At 44.4% G+C, this 24,565-nt stretch overlaps 1 protein-coding gene across 2 annotated transcripts in view; it reads right to left on the bottom strand.

Moving 5' to 3' along the window:
• CLN3 (CLN3 lysosomal/endosomal transmembrane protein, battenin) overlaps positions 1-24,565 on the bottom strand; it is a 1,158,832-nt gene that overhangs the window by 389,493 nt on the left and 744,774 nt on the right. For both annotated transcript variants that reach the window (XM_078652328.1, XM_078652329.1), the window contains exons 10-11: positions 24,411-24,460; positions 23,707-23,775 (exon numbers count right to left, since the gene is read on the bottom strand). In XM_078652328.1, coding sequence (XP_078508454.1) covers positions 23,707-23,775; positions 24,411-24,460 — 119 coding nt within the window. The remainder of the gene's footprint in view (positions 1-23,706; positions 23,776-24,410; positions 24,461-24,565) is intronic.

Here is a 24,565-nt window from a genome sequence, read left to right on the forward strand (position 1 = left end):
CATTCTCCAATACCTACAAACTATATAGCAGGCCACACTGGGCAAGCAAATATCGGAGATGCTAAGGATAAAGGAGAAGGGTCGGCCAGTCCTAATATTGATGTTTCTCTGCTGAGTTTGTCCATTAGTACCGTTAATGAGGGGTTATCGAATTCCCCAAGATTATCTATTCCATCTCCCCTTAATATGAGTCAGAGGTCACTGCCTAAGGTTAAAACTAAAAAAAGAGGGGGTGGTCCTTTAAAGACTCGTCAAGCCAAAATCCAAAAGAGGAGCTTAACCTCAAAGGTGCTAGATGCTGCTGATATGTTAACTCCTCCTAGGGCCCCCTTAATATCACCACACCGCCCATATTGTTGCATCGATGAGGGTGGCCTTTTGGAAAAGATTGAAATTTTAGTAAAATCATTGATGTTGCCTCTCTTAGAAAGGACAAGGTTGATCAATACGCATCTAGACCAGATCGATAAAAAAGTAGAAAGGAATACACTTTTATTATCTGACTTGGCAAAGGGATTGACCAGTATAAACCCCAGAGTAAATTCTGCTAATACGATGCCACAAACTAAACAAGGCCCACCATGTCCTACTCCTTCCATAAAACTCAATCATGCAGGGAAAAAGCCAATTTGTAATTCCCCCAAAAAAGCACAGACATCTTTCTCGTCGGAGAGGAGGCCTGTTTCTAAAGCACCACCTGCACGCAAAGAAGGCGATCAAAGGGGGGATAAAATGATTCAGGTGGAAAAGGCACAACTCCCGCAAAGTAAGGCTGACAAGGATAATGGGGCAAAGGATTTGTATAATATAAATCGACAATTACATAGAAGAGTAGACCTACCGCCAGAAGCTGCCCCTTATGCGATTATCATGGCAGGTGTCCCTGAGCTCCCTTTAGGCATTAAGGAAGACCATTGAGCCTTAAGAAATAAAGTGGTTTACTGGTTGTGCAACAATAGACCCTTGCCTGCCCATATTAACGGGGAAATCTTAAATGTTAGACGCTCAATCTGGGTGGGTTCACAACCTAAAGACAGGAAGGGGGATGTAATTATCGTAAATTTTAAAGATCATAGAGCTGTGAGGCACATTGGGGATTGGTATGACGTCAGAAGCAGCGATTCCATTTCCACACATTATCTTAGTTATTTTTATCCGCATACACCAGCTCCTTATTTAAAAGACTGTTTAGTAGGAAGGCAGTCTGCAAATAGGTTTGGATTTGAATATCATAGGAGTAACCATACTTCCCTCTCCCAACCACAGAGACCCGCTAACTTCTACCCCAGGTTGCCTCATCCTCTAACTCCAGGTCCGAATTATGAAAATAATCACCTGTGGGATAATAGAGGTATAGCTTTATCTGCCTATAACATACCAACCCACAATCGGTTTGATGTATTTTCGGGCCTTGATTATGTGGAATGACTTAAAAAGGACACTCCCCTCATTGAAACGCTAGGAATAAGGGAGAATCCTGATACAACTAAGGGGAATATAGAAGATCATAAGCTGCGGGAGGATAATGATGACATTAACCAAGTAGAAATTACGCCCGTAGAGGCCAATGGCCATAATAATGAGGAAGGTCATGAGACTAACAGCAACCTTGACCAAAAGAAGAGGGAAAAATGTGGAGGAGGAAGTTCCCCGTCATGTGGAAAGGATTTGGGTAATGCCATTTTGTGTGAATATGCAGTAAATGAGAATAGGAAATCCTGTACTATTTTGTTCTGGAACGTGGCAGGATTGAGGCAGAAAATTAAAAATCCATCCTGGGAAAGTGTCATAAATGGTCTTGATATTTTGGCTTTGCAAGAAACTTGGTCTATTGACCCAGTGCATATAAGTGGCTATAGAAGTTTCTTCACTCCGGCAGTGGGGGGCCAACATGGGAGAGCAAAGTGTGGGTTAATTACGTACCTCTCAAATCAGCTAACGTATGAGCAGGTCCGTTTCTCGCCAAAGTGCAGCTACTATCAAGTAGTAACGATAGATAACAAGAAGGAAATTAATTTTGTTGTCATAAACTTTTATAATAATATCCCGAAAAATGAAACGCAGAGCATTCTAAAAATGCTGAGTGAGGACATACAACATGAAATAGATAATACTGAAATGGAAGTCATTATTTTTGGGGGGGGGGGATTTTAATTGTCCACTCTGTAAAAAGGGCAAATATGGCATCTGTGGGTTAATGTTAGAGCAGGAGATTAACCTAACACACTTTGACCACTCCTTGATTGGGGACTTATTCAATGAAGTACTGTTTACGTATGACTTGGGATATGTAAATGAAATCGCCCAAAAACCAACTCCCTTTGTCCCAACATTTATTGGCAGAGGAGCATTGACCACCATTGATTTCATTATTTCTTCAAATAGTTACGGCCACAAGATTAAGAGGCTTAAGACTATAGAGTTACCATTAGGTGACCATCGGCCTCAAATAATGGAGATTGAAAACCCATTTTTTGAGCAGTATAATGAGGGGTCCCTTTTGTGCACAGTCCCTGATGTGATTCTTGGGAGGCAAAATGGGTATACTCTTAAATGGGGTAAGGTGGTCCCAGAAAAGTTCCTAGGCAAACTGTTGAAAAACTGTACCGACAGTTTTGCAATTTGCCTGGGTGAGCACTCTGACAGTGAGCAGATAATAGAACATTTTAACATCATAGCTTCTTCAATTAGAAATAGTCTGCGGGTGGAGGTAAATAAACGGGCAAAAGGTAATAAGAGTTGGTTTGATAATACATGTACAAGGGCATTGACCGACTTGAAACACTCGATTCATAGGACACCCCGAGATCCTTTACAAGTAAGAGGTTTAAGAAAAATATACAATGAGGCATTAAAAAATGGGAAAAATGTCATAAAAAAGGAGGCCTTGGAAGTCCTATGTGCAGCGTCACAGTCTAAGGATGCATCTGCATTTTGGAGGGCCGTAAATGCCCCTTTTCTTTATGATAACACCAAGGCGCGCATGGAGATTGCGTTTGCTGAGGACGACTGGGTCGAACATTTTTCCAATCTTTATAGGTCCCAAGATGAAATAACGATTATAGGTCCTAGTACATTGGGTGATATAGGGGTAGGGGCCCAGAAGCTTGTGGTAACTTTGGAGGAAGTTATGATGGGTTTGAAAGCAACAAAGTGTGGCAATGCTGCAGGTCCTGATGGGATCCCAGCAGATTTGTATAAATCAAACAGCGAGATCTGGGGCCCCATGCTGGTACAGCTTTTTAATGCAGCGCTAGCAAGGGGATTAAATCCATCTTGGTTTACCTCGGTTATTGTACCAATATACAAGAAGGGAGATGGGCATAATTGTGCTTGCTACAGACCAATCTCCCTTCTAGACTCATCTATAAAAATCCTTGGCAGAGTCATCCTGGCAAGACTTCAAAACTGGGCAGAGGACAATGGGATAATAAGTGACCTGCAGTTTGGATTTCAGAAGGGCATAGGAACAATCGAACAATGTTTAAATTTATTGATTGTTCATCAAAAATATACCAGGGTAAAGGGTGAACGCCTGTACCTTACGTTTGTCGATCTTACATCGGCTTTCGATTGTGTGTCACATCTTAAATTGTGGGCAATCTTAAAAGGGCTGGGCCTGGAAGATTCTATCATTTGCTTTTTAAGAGAATTATATTCAGGGGCCACAGCATCGGTTCGTTATGGAAAGGGGGGCGAATGTACCAGAAAATTTGGTGTTGGACGTGGAGTACGCCAGGGGTGCATCCTGGCTCCATTTTTATTTCTGGTCTATATAAATGGACTTGAGCTTCATCTGTTGCAGGAGTGCCGGGATATGCCCAGGGTTGGCAAAAGATCTATCCCTGCACTCTTGTATGCTGATGATGCAGTCCTAATGGCCCGGACTCCCTTGGCCCTACAGAATTTGATAACATCTTTTGATAAGTTCATGTTGAGTTTAGATTTAAAAATTAACTGTAGTAAAACCTTCTCCATGAACTGTGGTACAAGAATTGGGAAGCAAATGAGAAGAATGTTCATAAATGAAGTTCCTTTGGAAAACACCTCTACTTTCCCCTACCTTGGTATTTTGTTCCATGAATCTGGGTTTTGGACAAGTGCTGTAAAGGCCAGAACTTTTTTGTTCTCAAAAACAATAATGGCCTTAAAGAATTTTATTAAAAAGTTGGGTAAGAAACCTATAAGAGAAATCCTAACTATATATAATGCCACGTGTACATCGGTAGCTTTGTATGGCTTGGGTCTTTGGGGGTATTCCAACATAAATTCAACTCAAATAGCGAAAATAAGTTCATGAGGGATATTCTGACAGTACCACAAAGTGTTGCGACTTATATCTGTCACACTGAACTTGGACAACCCCATATATCAGATATAATCAGAACACAACCCATCCTCTTGTGGCATAGGGTATGGACAACAAATGAGTGTGCCGTGAACCAGGCTATGTTGCAGGATGTCTTAAAATTGGAAAATGTGAGTGGATTTAAATGGCTAGATTATGTTAAATGTTTTCTTATAGAAATCAATTGCCAACATTATTATGATGATCCACTCACAATGGTTAACATATCCAGAAAACTGTTGAAAAAATTGTGTATGGAATACCTCGAAGAGAAAAGAAGGCGAGAGGAAGCGAAGAAAAAGACAGTTACCTCGCATCTTTTGTTGTTAACTGGTGATAAATTACAGCCGTATTTAATCCTGCCGATGTCCAATTATGATCGATTTCTCTTGACCCGTTTTAGATTAAATATTGTTTTTAGACTTTTGTTCTTACCAGAAATGAATTCATGGTTCCCGCGAGACTCCACAGAATAGACCCATCACGCCCACACCACTGTCCCAAATGCGGCGGCCAATTCGCTGACTTCGCACACCTATCCTGGACCTGTCCCAAACTACATGACTATTGGTCCCAGGTACACGTGACACTTGGCAAAATGCTCCGTTTAACGCTGGCCCATGTACCGGAAATAGCCCTTCTGGGATATGTTGCGGACTTTCCGAAAACAGTGCGCAAACTAGCGGCGCTGGGCTTTTTGCTGGCCAAACGGGAGGTTGCGCTGCGTTGGTGTGACCGACGCCCTCCCCCCCCTTCACAGCTCTTGGCTCCGGAGCATGGCACATTGCAACCTCAACAGCACTGAATACTCTGAGATGGTCCCCTCCGCGTCAAGGCCGGTCGACATCTGGGGCCCGTACCGTACATACATAGCAAACACCATTGAGGGTACCCAGGCTGCACCAGCTTCCGCGAGGGTCCCGGAGGGCGTTGGCTGAGACAAGGAGATGTGGCCTCGGCTGGACACTGGTTGACGTGTACAGGATATGTCTGCCCCTTCCCCCCTCCCCCTTCTCCTTCCTACTTTTCTTTTCTGGTTGGGCGACCTGTTACCCACTGTATGCCCCACATGCGCGCGTGTGTGGCCACGGTTGGCATCGGCCCCGGACAAGGGTCCTCATTTCTTTGCTAGTCTTATATCTGGTGTAGGATTGATAGCCGATACCATTACTGACGGTGACTGAAGTGACGCCTTATGACCCATCATGTTATGTTGCACTTGTTCACTTATTGTTTATTTGGTATTTCTTTTTGGGAAAATGTACACATCCGATAGACATGTGTCATTAATCCATTCTTGACAAAAAAGGTTCAACTGTCCAGATGGGCTCATTCTGCCTTACAATTTGTGCACTATATGCTTGGTATGTAACTACTGAACGCCACCGGACCCCCGGGGTTGTCGGAACCATGGCTGTGTCCTCACATCTCACGCCTGCTTGTCGCCATTCCTTGACTGCTGCCGGCCCCCGGGTTGTAGGTGATATAGCTGTGTACAATGTGCAAACTTGTAATAAACGGTTGAACACCAAAAAAAAAAAAAGAAAAAAAAATGAATTCATGGTTGCGTGATTTGCCTATGTGCCCGTGTGATGAATCTTCGTCCCAATCTGACATCCATGTTTTATTCTTTTGTAAAGTTTATATTTTGCCACGTAGGCAATTTATTATCCCAATCCTCAAAGAAATGAATTTAAATAGATGTCGCCCAGCATTTTTAGAATTTCAGAGAATGGACACTGTTTTAACTGTTGCAGTAGTTTTAGGCTTTTTTAAACATGTTTTTAAACTGCGGAAAACAATTGGTTTTGATGAATTATAACTGTTTTCTTTTAACTATCCCTGTGTATACTGAAATTTCATGTTGTTGCTTTTATGGTTATTGTCTTTTAACCGAATAAAGTACTTTTTGAACTTTGAGATGTAAGGGATCTGGATGTCTTATCTCTCCATGGCTCTGCGAAAGGAGACTGGATGTGAGATGTAGTTTTTGATGAGGAACTACTGAGAGTTCCAACAGGGTAGTGAACCAGGATTGACGGGCCCATGTGGGAGCTACCAGGATTAGCCTGAGGGACGTTTGCCTGAGCTTCCGAATCAATAGTGGAATTAGTGGGAGACGTGGAAAAGCGTAGGTTAAAATCCCAGACCAGTTCATCCATAGTGCATTGCCTTTGGATAATGGGTGAGGATACCTCTAGGCGAAGCAAGGGCATTTTGCGTTTTGGTGTGTGGGGAACAGATCTATCTCTGGGAAGCCCCACATTTGAAAGAATGGGAGGAGAACTTGAGCAGACCATCCAGGACATTGCAGCATGGAATAGCAAATTTAGCTGCACAAACATAGAAATTTTGAGGCACAAATATGGGAATTTAGCTGCATTTTTGCGTCACTTTATTTTACTCATAATCATTCATTGTCAGCTTTGAAATCAATGGAAACTGTTTTAGCAGAGTATTCCACTTTGAAATAGGCATGTCTAAAGTTCTGCAGCTGTACAGAAGAACAGCTCCAATTCTAACCTCGTGAGAGGGGGGCCCTATTTCTCCCTGGGATCTTCTAGCACCCTTGTAAATATGAGCCTGGCAAGTTGCACAGCGGGTGCGTCACAAAAAATGACGTACCAGTGGCACAGGGAGCTTCTAAATAAGCCCCTATGGGGCTTATTTACAAGCTCCCTGCATCGCCGGTACGTCACTTTTTTAGATGCATCGGCGGCGCGAGGTCACACAAAGTCACCCTGCATGACTTTTCATGGCCTTGTAAATATGGGCCCCTTCTACGCATTACTCTGTGTGAAAGAGAGGCTCCATGGGTGTTGCTGTGGATATTCCCACACAACATCCATGGAACTTGATGCATTCCCAGATTTACAACATTTAGCAAAACTGAGAATGCGTCAGAATCCTATCCCTCCCAGGGGAGGAGTAGGAATAGCACAACGAGGAGAAATACTTTTATCTGCAGCACACATAGAAAGAGGAAAATTATTGGTTTTGTGCAGGAAGGTGTCCCTTCTTGCAGAAAAACAATCATCCCCACAGCATAGACACCCTTGCAAAATGACGCAAGGGTGCCTGCGCTGGCGCATGGCAGGCAGTTGTGCGCTAGTGCAGGGGAAAGTGCAGGGGAAAGCCCAGGGATGCTTAGTTTTGTGAATAAGACACATCCCTGTGCTTTGAAAATGGCTCAGCACAGTGCAGCTAAATGGCTTGCGCACTGAATCATTTTTTTGTAGATGAGACCCTTAGACTGTACTTTGGGCTGAGTGCAGGGAATCAATGGGACCTGGTGCAAGCATAAAAAGCCCCTCTGACTGCTGTTGGGGTAGTAATATACAGCATTCTTTGGGTTCAATGTGCTCCGGTGCCCCTGCACCTGCTGCACCCATTGTAGGTATGCCCTCTGCTTGATTGGCCTGTGAAGGCAAACTTGCTGTTACCTTTTTAAAGCAATAGAGGTCTTGTGTTTTTTGCTAGGTGAGTGCCAGTACCTAATCCAGTCCTTCTTTCAATCTTGACATTCTCATTTGTGGTTTTGATATTATTATTGTAAATCAAGGGTACAAGTCCCAGAATGCAGAGAAATAAACCGATCTGAAGGAAATACCTGAACCTCATATACTGCAAAGGTAGCTTTCTGCTGATCTGTGTGTAGCTTTTCATGTAAATAATGCTATGGGGGCTTTATCCCGAGCACTGAGAGGATTTGAGTGTTGTTGGTGGGAAAAGGGCACCTAGTAATCTGGAACCCCTATACTGCAGACTGACAGCATTACTGCCTTGTCTCCTGTTCTCCAAGGTAACAATTGTACCTAGAGACTGACTGGCAGTTAAGTATATAGGTGTACCTCATTCCTTTTGTGCTGAATGCACACCCACTTGCACAATTCAACACTTGCCGTGTGCCAGTGACCAGGTCACCAGTGGAGCCATGCATGCTTATTACATGGTGCAGTGCAGTCGCCAGGTCACTTTCAGAGTTGTATACCTGGAAATAGGTATCAACCCTCCCTTAGTAAGTTTTATAGCAGCCCTTCACAAGGACCTTTCAGTGTCAGTGAGGGTCACTCAGGATGGGAGACGCACAAACTATTTCAAGTCAGAGAGGGGGGGTGAGGGAAGGTTGTATCTTGGCCCCCCTCCTCTTTACGATTTATAATAATGGCCTGGAAAAGTTTTTGGGTAACCGCAGGGTGGATGTGCCGCGTTTAGGGGAATCTTCCATCCCAGTTCTCCTATACGCGGATGACGCCGTCTTTCTGGCCCGCACTGGTGAGGGGCTCCAGAGACTGCTGGATTCCTTTGGAGTTTTCATGGAACTATTGGATCTGAAAGTGAACATCAAGAAATCACATTATATGGTGGTGGGGAAACATTGTAAAAAACTTAAATCGAAGTCCTTCTTTTGTAATGGCGCTGAGGTCTCGAGAGTTAATGTTTTCTGCTATTTAGGGGTCGTCTTTGACGATAAAGGTACTTGGGGTCCCCAAATCAAGCTCAAAAGCAATTCCGTAGCGAGGTCTACCTCAGCTCTTATGAGCTTTACAAAACGGCTGGGGGCTCGACCGATGGAGGCCCTGCTGAGAGTTTATACCTCGAAATGCTTGGCCATTGCTACGTATGGTTCTTCATTGTGGGGTTATGTTGCTCAGGACAAGATCCAAGTCGTAGATAATAGGTTCCTGAGACATCTGCTGTCAGTTCCTCAGTCCACTCCCACCTTCTCAATACATTCGGAGGTGGACCTGGGCTACGTCACAGATACATTGCAGATGGCCCCACTGATTTGCTGGGTGAAACCCTGGTTAAACCAGGAAATCTCACTAAACCATTTGATTCTTAATGACATCGTAGCTATGGACAATGCCAAAAGAATACCCTGGCTTGAGTACGTTAGAGTGATGTTCTCACGTCTAGGGCGGCCTGAGCTTTATACATCGCCAATTCACATTACTAAGGAGGATGTAACCTGGATTAAGTTTCATTTCCTAAACATGGTAAAATTGGACCATGAGGAGAGGGAACTCACAAAACCTTTGGTTAGAGCGAATTTTATGCTACTATCTTCCCCCTCGCTGGAAACATACCTAAGAATTGTCTCCAACCCATATCATAGATTTTTATTGATAAGATTTAGATTCAATCTGATCCAGTATACTCTGGTTTTTACCCAACTTGGGGTAAACCAGAATGTAGTAGCCCATGCAAGTGTGATAATTTTTCCTATCAAGACACACTGCATTTTATCATGTTTTGCGGGTTTTATCTTGACATTCGGAAAAAATATCTGCTCCCAATTCTAAAAGATGCTGGTTTTATACAAGTTAGACCCGCGCTGATATATTTACAGATGTTAAGTAGCACTCATATAATGTTTAGTGTGGCCAGTTTTTTGGTGGCAGCTGTGCGGCGCAGATCAAAGATATTTCCTACCGCAGGTAACCTCGACTGATTTTCTATTGAGTGCTTCTATGAATTGTGTTTTTAATTATTGTCTTTTAAATATTTTTGGTGTATTGTATGATCGAATGACTGTATAATGTAGTTAATGAAATGTGTGCCTTTTATGATTTTAATTAATCAAATAAAGTGTTTTGACTGACAAAAGAGTGCTGTTGGTGGGAAAAGGGCACCTAGTAATCTGGAACGCCTATACTGCAGACTGACAGCATTACTGCCTTGTCTCCTGTTCTCCAAGTTAACAATTGTACCTAGAGACTGACTGGCAGTTAAGTATATAGGTGTACCTCATTCCTTTTGTGCTGAATTCACACCCACTTGCACAATTGAACACTTGCCGTGTGCCAGTGACCAGGTCACCAGTGGAGCCATGCATGCTTATTACACGGTGAAGGTGCATCTACAGTGGCACATTCCCTGGCACAGCAAGCAGGGCAGCCGGTCTGTGTAGGGATATCACACCTGTCTCACTGTGCAGGACGTCTGATCACTATAGTGATTGGTTTCCCTCACAGTGCAGTGGCCAGGTCACTTTCAGAGTTGTATAGGTTTTATAAAAATGTTTATGCCACATTAGGCATACAGCTCCAAACAAACTCTGCTAGGCAATGATTTAAATTGTGCTAGTCTTGATCGAATCCCTGTAGCCAAGCAACTATTGTTAAACCTGGTTTCAGATCACTATAGACATACAATGCTTGTCATACGTATGTGCTGGTGACTAGAAACATGTAGCTTGTAATACCCGTCTGAAGGTCAGTATAGACATGCAGCTTAGAAATTACTATAGCAATATGGAAATTGGAGGAATATGTGCTTTACTGCAGTATTAGAGAATGTAAGAGATAAGGACTTAACTGTCGCCTTGTAAGAACTTCTCCTACCTCGCCGCCAAGACCTGGAACTCCCTCCCGACCCACCTCCGCCTGACCCAGGACCACCTCGCCTTCAGGAAGCAGCTCAAGACCTGGCTGTTCGAGCAGTAGCGGACCCCCCCCCTAGCGCCTTGAGACCCCCCGGGTGAGTAGTGCGCTATATAAATGCTTTGATTGATTGATTGACTGTGCAGTTATGTGTACTAATGGGGGCATTATCTATTGATGGACCACCACATTGTTGATCTGTTGAGCTTGTATATGGGCATCAGGGATAGTATATACTATAAACTTCTGCTGGTGGCTATACTAAACACTAATAGCATGGAGGAAACTACCTGCTGGGCTTTATAGCCAATATATTGTGCTGATGGCATGAAGAAACATAATAGTAATATCAGGAGTACTATTTGCTTGAAAAGAATTTATTTGCAGACTTTAATCTATTATTTTTTCTCTTGGATGCTGTACGCCACTAAAGGCTACAGAGGCACTGGGTTCTAAACATTTTGTACTACGCAGCTGTCCACAGTGTGCGTAAAACGCATCATTTGCCACATTCCGTAATGACTACTTAGGACAAAACCGTAAAATGTACTGAAAAAATGTTCTACATTTATTTCAGTATTGACCAGCAACACTTACCATCTGTGCTTTGAATGTCACCATTTTCAAACCTTTTCTTAACATTTCTTTGACAGAGAATGCCCAAGTTCCCCTTCAAAGTATTGTCAATTCACCCACTTTCATCAATCTCACAGGCACATTCTGATTGATTATTCATCTGGCACGTCTTAAAAAAATACCTTATGTCTTTTAATCTCTGCAATTTGACACAACCTTTTCCAGAAATACTCCATGGAAAAATTCCATTATACATACCTTTAAAAATGCCTGTACACCACTTCATTTATTCATGTTACTTTGAGCTACTGACCGAATGTGCTTAAAACTGCAGCATAGGACAGTTTTTTAACCAAACGTTTCTTCTGAGATTACACTCTTCCCCAGAATACTCTGAAGTGGCCCTCAAAGAGTATTACATTCCAAGTATTATTTCTGACTCACATTGCTTATAAAGGTTGATTTAAAAATTATCCCCAAGGAGACAGCCTGATTTGATAATGTTTTGAGCAATGTTACCTCTTGCTATTTCTTGTGGCACCACCAGTGGCAGTTCCTTGAATGGTCCTGAAAAGTGGAGTTAAATTCCTGTCATATTTTCGGCATTGTCATGTAACCTGATGAGCAGGCTTGCCACACGCACAGCCAGAGACTGGTTGCGTTGACTCTACTAGTCACAGTGTGGCTGGAGGAAGCCGATATTTTACGGCTGTACTGAGACATGCAGTGACTTGTTTCCTTACAGCCAATAAGAAGCCACCATTTTTTATGCCTTCCGGGAGACCTTTTTTGCGTCCAAAATAGTAAATGTCGCGACAATCCCGCTAGACAGCCAATTTCACAATGTTTTCGTGAATTTCAAAATCGTGAAACGCTGGAGGGTCTGGTTGAGGTTGACGTTCCCATTCGTGAACTTGTTGTGTTTGCTTGCTGAGCAGATCTGTGATCTGATTGTTTACTCCTGGGAGGTGTCCTGCTAGGAGATACATTTTGTGATGTATGGCCCACCTCCAAATGGCTTGTGCAAGGTGTGACAGTTGGAGAGAGTGTGTCCCCCCTGTTTCTGTATGTATTACAAGGCTGTCATGTTGTCGGTACGTATCAGGACAACACTGCCTACAAGGTGAGTCTGGAAGTCTTTGAGCGCTAGAAATAGTGCTGGCAGCTCTAGATGATTTATGTGAGGTTGCTTTTGCTTTTGACTCCACAGGCCTTGAATTGTGTGTTTGGAGATGAGCTCCCCAACCAGTGAGCAATGCATCTGCTGTTAGCACTGTCTGTGGAACAGGGTCAATGAAGGGCTGCCCTTTGGATAGGTTTTGTGGATTCTACCACTGCAGAGAGTGATGAGTGCGGCCGTCCACCAACACTATATCTGACAATTGACCCTGATATTGATTCCACTGACGTGCTAAACATTCCTGAAGGGGACGCATTTGAAGTCTTACATGGGGAACTATCATGACACAAGATGCCATCATTCATAGTAGCTGCATAAATACCTGAGCTGGTAATGAATGGTCGGGCTAAAACTGGAATATTAGAGCCTGAACATTGCGGATCCTGACAGGATTGGGACAGGCTAGAGCTTTGTGTGTATCGAAACTGGCTCTTGGGGTCTTCAATAGATTTACTGTGAACTCGAGATTGTGCAGTAATTGTACTGTTCTGTGAGTGTGTTGTAGACACTTTGTGAGAGAACTGGCTTGATGAGCCTGTCATCAAAGTATGGGAAGACGTGAATATGTTGTCTTCGCAGGTGAGCATCGACCACTGCCAGGCATTTGGTGAATACTCTGAGAGAAGTGGTGACTCCGAATGAAAGCACTTTGAAGTGGGAATGATTTTCCGCTACCACGAACCTGAGACATTTGTGGTGAGTGAGGTGTATTGGAATATGGAAGTATGAGTCATATAAGTCTAAGTTAGACAGAAAGTCGCCTTGTTTAAGGAACAGGAGCACTTGATGGAGTGTCACCATGTGAAAATGATCTGATTGAATATAGAGATTTTGGTCTTGGGCATAAGTTTGGGGCAGGGGAGTATCAATACTCTTGGTACATTGACCCTGCGGAACGTCTTCTTTCACGTCAGAATCGGCTTTGGACACGGAGATGTGTTCTTCTTCTTCCTCAGCTCCTTCTGCGTGGAAGACTCCGTGGTCAGAATCTTCTCTGAAGAGATCCGGAACTGAGCCAATATTTTGCTGGTGCATTTCGTGACGTCCGACGGTCACAGAGCGTCTTCTTAGATCGAAAAGATCAGAAGACGTCGTAGTCCTGTTCGCTGTGTTCCAGGGACAGACAGAAGTTGCACACTTAGTGCAAGTCAGTGCGCGGATACTTAGCGGGACACCCGGGACAGAATTTAAATGGCGTCCGTTCCATCGACTGCACGCTGACCCAACGTGGCTAGGGGGAACCCGAGAAAATGGTGCAAAACCGGAGAGCCGCCATTCACGTTCGAACCCAATGGTGGAAAAAACCAATCTAACAATGGAGTTGATGCCCATGCGCACTATCACTGAAAGAAGGAGTCACCTACCTTGTGACTGGAAGGACTTCTTCAAAGAAAAACAACTTGCGAACATCTGGACCCAACACTAGATGGCAGGAGTATGCAACGCATGTGATCTACAGCTCACATGCCTCGAACATCTATTTACAATTGCGGACTTGAATAGTGATGGTTGGTCTGGCAACCGTAGAAAGGCAGAAAGTGTTGAAAGGTAACCGTTTAGAGTGCACAGAGCAAAGCCCTGCTGGACAAGAGATAGGATGAAAAGGAGATTGTCAGAAAGAGGGGCAGACAGAGGGTCAATACACCGTTCTGTGCAATATTCACAAACTTTTTGCAATTGACAGATGTATATCGACTTAGTGGAGGGACGCCTGGCTGCCAGAATAACTTTGCATGCTTTTGGAGGAAGGTCGAATTCTGTCAACTGTCGCCGCTCAATCTCCGCACAAGGAGGCAGGGGGTTGGTAGGTTTGGGTGGAAGACCCTCCCCTGCTGCTGTGACAGAAGATTCTCCAGAAGGGGCATCCTGATCAGAGGATTGATTTTCATCTGCAGAAGCTTGGGATACAAAACTCTCCATGCCCAGTCCAGAGCCACAAGAATGACTTGGGCCCGGTCGCTCCTGATATTCTCGTGCACTCTGGACAGGAGTAGTATGGGAAGAAAGGCGTATAGGAGGCCTGAGCTCCACTCAAGACAAAAAGCGCTGCTAAGCGAGAGCTGTCTTGGAAATGCCAACATGCAAAACTGCTGACATTGTGCGTTCAACAGAGGTGAACAGATCAAACCAAGGTTCCCTCCACCGCTGAAAGAGTCCTTGCGCCACCTTCAGATGGAGACGCTGTTTGTGATCCACTAGGCACTGACTGCTGAGTTAGCCCACCCTTGCGTTCAGGGAACGGGCCAGGTGTTTAACCACCAGGAATATGCCCAGTTTTCCAGCCAAGCAGGGCCTCTTGACAGAGGGTCCCCGAACCCACACTGCCTTGTTTGATACTGCACCACATGGCTGTGGTGCTGTCTGAACACCTGAACCAGCATTCCCTTAAGAGATCGCAATGCCAATTGAATTGCATGAAGGTCCAACAGGTTGCTGTGGAGCCGGGCTTCCGCCAGACACCAGAGTCCTCTGATCTCCTCCTCCCGTAGATGGCTACTCCATCCCAGGACTGACACATCTGTCACCATGGTGAGATCTGGGTGGGGAAGAGAAAGGGGACTGCCTGTGATTCATTCGCGGTTTGTTATCCACCACTGCAGATCTTGTGCAGTTCCCGCTAAGATCTGGACCAGGTCGGTAAGATTGCCCTGATGCTGCACCCATTGGAATTTCAGGTGCCACTGCGGACCCCACATGTGCCATCTGGCATGAACCACTAGTAGGTTGCAGGGGACCTTGAGGTACAGCAGCCTCAGAGTCAGTCTCAACAAAATCCAGGATAGAGGCTGAAACATTAGTATCATAGCCTGAATAACTTAGACTCGCCGTTCGGGAGGATAGGCCCGAAACGGCAACGTGTCCAGAACAGCTCTGGTGAAAGAAAGCATCTGGGAAGGAGTCAGGAGTGGCTTTGGCACATTGATAGTGAACCCCAGCGAATGCAGGAGGTTTGCTGTAGTCTGGAAGTGGGAGATGACCACCTGTGGCAAACCCGTCTCGAGACAGTGGATGACTGGAACCCCTATCTCTGCAAATGAGCTGGGACCACCGCGATCCCCTTGGTGAACACCTGAGGGGCCCTGGTGAGGCCGAAGGGGTGCACTGTAAACGGAGAGGCCGCATGTCCCACTGCAAACTGCAGGTAGTGGTGATGGGCAGGCAGGATGGGAATATGGAAATAGGCATCTAGCAAGTCCAACGCTTCCATCCAGTCCACCCATCCAAGGTAGACAGAACCCGAGCATGAGTGAGCATCTTGAACTTCTCTGTTCTGAAAAAGTAGTTGAGGGCTCTAAGGTTGATGATAGGACAAAGGCCTCCATCCTTTTTGGAGACCTGAAAGCTGCCGGAATAGCAACCACAGCCTATTTATGGTGCCTAAACCCTCTTTATGGCTCCCTTGGCCAAGAGAATCATGACTTTCTCTCGAAGAAAAGGAAGGCGATCCTCCGGCAGCTGATCATATGTAGGAGGCATGGAGGGAGGGGTAGTCTTGAAGGAAAGGGATTAGCCCCTTTAGACTATCTGTAGAAGCGATGTGTCAGAGGGTATGTTCCAGCAGCGGTAGAGATGACACAGCCAAAGTCTAGGGAGGAATCCAAAGAAACACAGGAAAACGCAGAAAGGAAAAGAACAAAAATAAACAAAGAAGTTGTTCCCACTTATCTGGGATTTTACTCGAGATCCTTGTTGAGTCACAGGAGCCACTGATGCGGGTCACAGCCTTAGAAATGCTGGGTAAATGATAGTCTAATCCCAGCACTGCCCATGACCTCCTTCGACAGTCAGGAGGGGTTTTGCTGTAAAAGTAGGAGATACAGCTTGTAACACAAGCTGCCAGAAGAGCAGCGGGGCACCAAGTCCCGGCGTTGTCCACGACCTCCTTCAGCAGGCGGGAGGGGTTTTGCTGTAAAGCGGGAAATGCAGCTCGCAACACAAGCTGCTGAAATGAGCAGCGTGGCTCCGCCGACACTACAGGATGAACTCGCCCAAGGGAACAGAGCTCACGCACACGCTCTGACCGGGCACAGGGAAAATATCCAGAACGCAGATGAAAGGCAAGACAAAAACGGGAAATCCTTCTGACACTGAAGCTCCAAATAGAGATTGTCAAGCACCGGGGAAGCGTGAAGGAGGGGTTTATATCCTGCCCTTCATTAACCGATAATTACAAGCACACTTCCTGAGACCGTCCCAGAGGTTTCTGGTGCATCCAGTTCACCATGCTCATTCGTCTGCCAGTCATCCCTAATAGCGCAAGGAAGGGTTAGCCAGATTGTGTGTCCCTCGCACATGCATTACCTCCAGACACCACCATGACAGTATCCAAACCACTGGCAACACCCAGTCCCTCACTCCATTCCATTTCATCATAATAAAGCAGGACTTCTAAGGGGTCCTGCTTCCCTCCCAATCTTCCTCCAATCATATACCCTCCAAATAAGGCTGATGATGTAACTTAGAGTCCAAGTGCTCAGCCTGAGCTGGCCTCAGCGGATGCCCAGCCGGCTCTGAGAATGGGGTTGACTCTGCCGGTGGGTGCAGGTGGCGTATGGATTCTCGGCGTTGGGGAGGATCAGGTAGGTACGGACGTATCCATGAGGAGCGGAACCCAATGGAATTCCTCCTGCTGACCCAGCGAGGCCCAAAGGCATGCCAGCAGGGTCAAGTCACTCAAATATGGTACACATGGCATCATAAAATTCCTTCAACTGGGCGGTGGCTACTCCTGGTTCCAGAAAGGAGGGGAAACGTGGAGCCAACTCAAGCAATTGCTCCGCAGAACGAGGCCTCAAACGCAGAGACTCCTCCATTGAGTCGGGTGACGGACAAGGTGAAGTTCAAGCATGCCTCAACTTGTGTTTTTTGATGTGCTTCTTACCTGACCCCTTCAAGGACTTCGAATGGGAGGATGAAGACTGTAAGCCCCCCGAGCGGGGCTCAGACATTCCTCTCAACCAAGAGCGGGAACTAGACCTCCGAGGATACTGACACCGGGCTGCAAGCAGCTTTAGGAATGGCTCCCTCAGACTTTAGGAGGAGCAATGGCCTGGTAGTCACTTTGAGTCGCGCTCCAGGCACCAAAGGCACACAAGGTGGAGATCTGTAACAGACATGGCACAGTGACAGGCCTCAAATGGTTTGAATCCCGAGGTCTTTTTGGACATGATAGAACCTACACACCAATGAAAAAATGTCGACAATAAGTCGAAAATCGTCTGTCAAAAAATGACAGGGGGTAGCTATCTTCAATGGGTCTGCGCTGGCTGGGGCGGAAAGAAAAGAACTGACGTCAGCGCGTCGAGGTGGCACCTACATAGACGATGCGGACGTCACGCCGTTGAAGATGATGCCTACGACGTCACTCGGAATCTACCGACACCATCTACAGGCACGCAGGGGTACTGCTCAAGAAAACTCTTCCAGATCACAGGTAATGAATCTGTGGTTGGATGTCTCTATCAGATACTTACATCTACAGAGAAGAAAGTTGACTTACCAATACCAGTCCTAATATTGCAACTCCTTTAGAAGGCCCTAAAACGGTGAGACCAATAATAAGTTGATCCAAACTGCCCCTAGGATACAGTTAGAGTCTGAAGTCCTAATGTGGGTTTATCTCAATCTAACATTTGTCTTTATGCCATTAATAAAAACTAAAATCAGTCGAGCCCCGCATGGGTTTTCCAAGCTTCTGATTTTCCAGGAAAGATACCAACTTTTTGTCTAAATCACAACAGAAGTAAACCGAGGTTGGACTTCCGGACTCGGTACCCAGACGGGAAGGAAGAAGTTTCCCCGTTAAGCACGGGGTGTTCAAAGGAGTACACTCTCCCTAAACCAATTAACACCCAAATCAAAGTACTCACTCCTATGACCTAAAAGAACCAACTCCTGGTCTTAGTCTCAGGAACCAGAACAAATATGTAACTATAAAGAAAATAATGATTTTCTTTTATATGACCCTCACACACACACTAATAGTAGCATGCTTCACCTTCTGATCCACCCTAGCCTCTAAAAGCCAGGGTGGGCTCAAATTACATTATGGGAACATTTTGATCGATCCTACTGAAGAGGTTAAAGATTAAAAATACCTCACTCTCACTAAGGTATCTCTTTATTAGTAGTGAAAGTGGGCATAGATTAAAAAAAATATATGAGGGGGTACACTACAATATTGTGGTCTTAAGACACTCCCTTAAGCTATCGACATGATTAAGCCCCTACAACAACCCTACAAGTACCGGGTTTAAACAGGACGTATATAATAGCCCCGGTGTCAGGGTAGTTCCACTTTAGTAACTGATCATGTAGTGCTAATTAGACACATGCAAGGAGTAAATTTATTCACCTTAATGTAGTATACAGCACAATTGTGGCACCTAAAATGGAAACAAATACAGTAAATTAACTCTGTGTCTGTGTTGCAGCACATTACTTGCATACCGGAATTAGAGTATGGGTCCACACCAGTATGCATGTGTATAGGTGACAATGTGAGGGGTGCATGCGATTTTGAATGAAATTGTTTTGAAGAACCCACGGGTTCCAGAAGTACCATCAGATGATGTAATATGCTGCAACACAGACACACAGTGAATCTACTGTATTTGTTACGATTTTAGGTGCGACAATTGTGCTGTATACTAGATCAATACCAGAGGGGATGATGGATGGAGCGTTTGAGCAAATCAAACACTCACCCCCAGTCAAATGATCTGGGTTTAATCCATCATCATTCTTTAGTTCACTCCACGACCCCAGTTCAGACATGGCCATATTCAAATCAGTCTGACCCTGTGCCTCATGGGAACAGTCCAGCCCGAACTGCCAAGCCATGTCTTCCCTGGAACGGAAACAAGCATCCTGGGACCGGTTTCGGGTTCATAACCCTCATCAGCCAGGCTATCTTGAATCCAGTGGCAAAGTGAGCAAGGGACCCACGTCTGGGCCTACCCTGCCAACTTTGGGCGAACAAAGCGATACCAAAGGGGATGATGGACGGAGCGTTTGAGCAAACCAAACACTCACCCCAGACAATATGCTCCAGGCACCAAAGGCACACAAGGTGGAGATCTGTAACTGACATGGCACAGTGACAGGCCTCACATGTTTTGAATCCCGAGGTCTTTTTCATAACCCTTATCAGTCAGGCTATCTTGAATCCAGTGGCAAAGTGAGCAAGGGACCCACGCTGGTATCGCTGTATACTAGATCAAGGCGAGCACATTTACTCTGTGCATGATCAGTTGCTCACTGACGTGAAATTACATTGACACCAGTGCTATGATATGATATATGTCCTGATGAAAGTCCGGGACCTTGTAGGTCAGTAGTAGGGGTTGAAACATGTTGATGGCTTAAGTAAGGGTCTTAGGACTATAATATCCTAGTGAACCCCCCATATATTTATTTTTAGTCTAAACCCACTTTTACTACTAATAAAGGGATATCTGAGCTAGGTATTTTTAAACTTTAACCTCTCTGGTAGGATCTATCAAAGTGCTTCAGTAATGTCGGTTGAGCCCACTCTGAGTTTTAGGGGCTGTGTCAGATGTGATGATGAAGCATGCAACTATTAGAGTGGGTGTGGGTCATATCAAAGAATTCTTTTCTTTACTGTTACATGTTGGGTCTGGTTCCTGAGACTAGGACCTGGAGTTGGTTCTTTTAGGGCAAAGGAGTACTTTTGTTTTGAGTATTAACCAAATTTGTGTCAATATCCAAGATGATGCTGGACAGGTACATTATAATTAGGGCTCCCGGTTTTCTGTTTAAACTGATTTTTACATATAAATACAGACGGAAAACAAGTTTTCCTTTATCTGTATTTATATTTAAAATCGGTAAAAATACTAGTATATTTTGTTATTGACATCAATACCATCTGGTGTCTCCCCCCTCCTTAGAGGGTTAAGAGGTCTCAGCCCGGCTGAGACAGCTTGGGCGCGCCCACAGCCGCACCCGGACCATTTACTTGTTAATGAGGCTTCGTTTGTCTTTCACCCCTTAGCCCCTGTCTCTTCACTCTGCCAATTGCCCATGTTGCGAACTGCTTCAGCAGTGCTTGTTTCTATACTTCCCACTCTGAACATTTCTCACTCTTGTGTCCTTTTCCCCTACCGATCGACCTCCTTAGGTGTCTACTCCCCGGGGCTCCCCTCTTGCCTGCGCTGTCCAAAACATCTGCAGCATGTTATGGAAAAAACTGGGGTGGGGGCCTGGAGGGGTACCGCTTGTTAACCTGCTGTTTGAAAACCCGCATACTTTTATCAGTTCCATAATTGCTAACGCTCCATTTACTGTTCAACACTGAGAAGCTCTTTACCTCCTAAGATCGCGCTAATTGCTGCCAGATTTGATTTCTCTGTGGCAGCAGCCTTTACATCAAGTTATTGCTCTATTTTTCCTCCTGTTTCTCTGAAGACAGAGGGGGGAAAGAGGAGCGGAATTCTCCCCCCTCCCCTGCCACAATTACCCGGGCTCTTACCAGGCTGCAGCTGAACACGCAGGCACTGGCTCGCCTGGTGCCCCTCAGGGCAAGGCCTCTGTTGGGGGCAGAGGAGATTTTCAACCAGTGAGGGGCAATTTGTGCCCACAGGAGAGGCGTGTACGTCTGTCGACGGATTAGCAACTGTCATTTTCAGATGATAGACAGAGATTGTCGTGGTTGTGAGTACATATTTATTTTCGGGAAAACTGGGTTCCCTCCAGTGGCGCTTTGCACATCTTTCTAAGTAGGGAAGAAGGGCTGCTTCCTTGCAGCAAACCACAACAGTGTAAGGGTCCCAAATATAACCGACATTAAAGATGGGAAGCTGTCCACGAGGGTATATTTTCCGAGCAACACCACAGATAGGCCATTGACAAAACTAGGAAGTCATTGGACACTCATTGGTGGAAAACTGTGGCACTGAGGACAGCTAACCATCCACACCGCTCTATCGATAAATTATACAGCACATGGAGTAAAGTGAATTGCCTTTGGTGCGTTCATAATAGTGTTCTTATGATCACCTAACCTGGTTATCAACCTTAGAAAGATGAAAGGAGGAGATAGAAATGGTCGGATTCAAACCCAATATCAAAAAATTACTTAGTTGAGTAGGAAAGTTATTTCAGAGGGTCCCCCACAAATGAAGGGGCTATTTGCTTGCATTCATCTTCCTAGCGCTGCTGAATCGTGAGTATATATATATATATATATATATATATATATATATATATATATATATATATATATATATATACATATATATATATACATATATACACACACACACACACACATGCACACACAGCGCTAACTGTGTGCAGAATAGCAAAGGTGGTGCTTTCCTGGTCATCCGCTTGGAATGGTAGAGGCACACTGCATTAACTTTAAATAAAACAGATTTCTAATGCAACCAGGTATCGCATTTATGGGAGCTTGTGCTCTTGGCAATGTAAATGACCATGCCTTTTTATTTATGTTTTGGTTTTTGAAACATAAATAAAACACATTGTCATTTACAATGCCAAACTCGCGTAAATGCGAGACCTATTGAATTGCAAATGCTTGTTTCCAGTATGTTGTTACTTTTTTTCAGGCAGCATATTACTGTAGTCTAGTGCATAATTAGAATTGAATTGCTTCCAGGTGTTTATAGCAGGGCACAATTGGGTTGCAGCTGAAGGCAGTGGTATTTCTCTTAGTGGGGCAGTATGGTGTTCAGTGGCAGGGGGGGATGTGGCACTCTGCCGATGACAGAAACTGCAAGGCTCTGAGACAAATGGTTTGTGATAGCACTTTTAAGCATATTTGGGACATTCTATAAATGGAAATCTTTTAAGATGAATGTATAGTGTTGACCAATAACAACTGAGCGCATGTGTGCATTGTCAATTTAAATAAATGTGGAAAAATACTAACTGTAGCGTCGTCTTTTGCTTGTGGCAAAAATAAATGTGGATAAACACAGAAAAAATGCCCAAAAAATAAATATGGATAAATACAGATGGAAATGGCAAAAAAATAAATACCATAAAACCGGGAGCCCTAATTATAATTTCTATGTAAATGAAGGAGGACATTTTGTTAACCCCGCCGTACTAGCACCAAATAAAACAAAGCCTTCTTGAGTCTCAACACCTCGAGAAACCGTTCATACATGCTGGGCATAAAGTACATTCAATGGGGGAAATCACTGCCTCTCTCTCCTATCAGACTTCACTCATGTAGTTCTTTTTTCATATCTTAATCCATGCCCATAATTTCCTTTTTTCATTTTTAGGGTTCACCTAAAATGGGTAGGTTTGTCTATACAACTAGAACTTGTGTAAATCACATGAACCTCTTAGTAATGCAAAGCATGTACGTTTGTATTAATGCAGATACATTGTTGGGAGAGTGTAAAATCTGAAAATCCAAAGGAAATAGTGTGGTCTGAGTATGCTGAAAATTAATACATGATTTGCCTGCTCTCTCACATTCGCTGCGTACATCTTCAACATAATCTTCCATAAAGCAGGAAACCTCATATGTACTGTGGAGTGATGGCATATAAACTTTTGCATCTTCTGTCCTAAACTTCTCCATCTGCAGTCCTAAAGTCCACTGTCTCTCCTCAGTAAGTGCACACGTATCTGATCTCGCCATAAAACTAAAACCATCAGTAGGGATAATTTGAAGTTTAACAGCTTCAGATAGAATTTTCTTCTTTTAATTGTGAAACTTTAGTTAACTCTTCTGTGCTTCACTTTTCTAGGATTAATACAGAAATACCTAATCCCTCACCCCCACGTTTCTTGCTGAATTTCAGCCTCCAGGTTCAGTATTCTAATTGCTCTTTAATACACAGGTCTTAAAATAAGAGTTCCTAATGAAAAACCTCTATCTCGACCAATTTCGGAAGCTGCTGGGATATAAAAAAACCCTCAGGTTGTTTCCCTGAGAAGATAGGATGCTTCATGTAAAGCACAGAAATTCTTAGTCTGAGAGAGGATATTACAACATTACATTACAAAGTAGGCCCGATCTGCCACATTTGTTTTAGGTGAGGACCTTTCCATACTTAAGGTTTCCTATGAGCAAATAATTTGGTGTATGTTGTTTTATCGGGCCTTCTGGCATGTAAGTAAATTTATAGTCTAGAGGGACCTGTTTAAATGCAGTATCTGGAGCAGAGATGCCGACAGCAGCCACCCACACTCAACTGTTATTTGCCACTTACCAAACCTTGGTTGATGAAATATTCAGCAAAGTAAACAAGAGCCAGGGGAATCATGTATTTCAGGACCCACTAGAAGAGAAGCAGAGAATCAGAGTCAAGGAAGACAAACAGGATCCCTATACCCTTTAGGGTACCCTCACTAGAATGATCTGCTCTACTATATTGCAGAGGCTGTCCTGTCCATTTCAGGCATGTTCCATACAGTGACCCTTCCCAGTGTTTGCGCGGCTTCTCCCTCTCAGTCATGCACACAGCAGTAATTTAACATGGGGAGAATTCAAGCAGTCTCTCTCAAGCATGCTGCATGCTATAGTCCACCCTTGTGTGTGCTAAGCCTGCCCCTCTCAGTTATACTTCTGACAGTGATCATGCCTATTATGCGCACAGCCAGCTCCTCCTAGACATGATCCATGTAAAAGCAATGAGTGTGGCCACCCACTGTACAATGCCCTTATTCTTCCACTTGCCCACCTCAGTGCATTCCCTGGTATGTCTCAATAGGATCTCCTCCGTAAAGCCAATTATCCACATTTGTACCTTGCCTTGCAGCTCCAGGTATGCTGCATACTATGGGTTGCTCGATATTGGGCTTATATTGTTCCACCCAGTTAGGTTGTATAGTGCGAGCCACTTTAATGATTGCCTAGCCTATCCCTCCAATCTGTGTTCTTAAAAAAATGTACAGACTCCTCCCAGACACTTACCTTTACAACATTCCATTTCTCTTGTAGTGTCAGAATAGAGGCCTGTTTATCTGTGCAGAGAAGATATTGGTTAAAGGAAAATGAAGTCCACGGGCTGAAAAACAAACCTAAATCCATGAACTACAGGCACAACAGGGAGAACACTCAAAAAATAA

Source organism: Lissotriton helveticus, chromosome 7 (assembly GCF_964261635.1).
Source record: "Lissotriton helveticus chromosome 7, aLisHel1.1, whole genome shotgun sequence".
Lineage (NCBI taxonomy): Eukaryota > Metazoa > Chordata > Amphibia > Caudata > Salamandridae > Lissotriton > Lissotriton helveticus.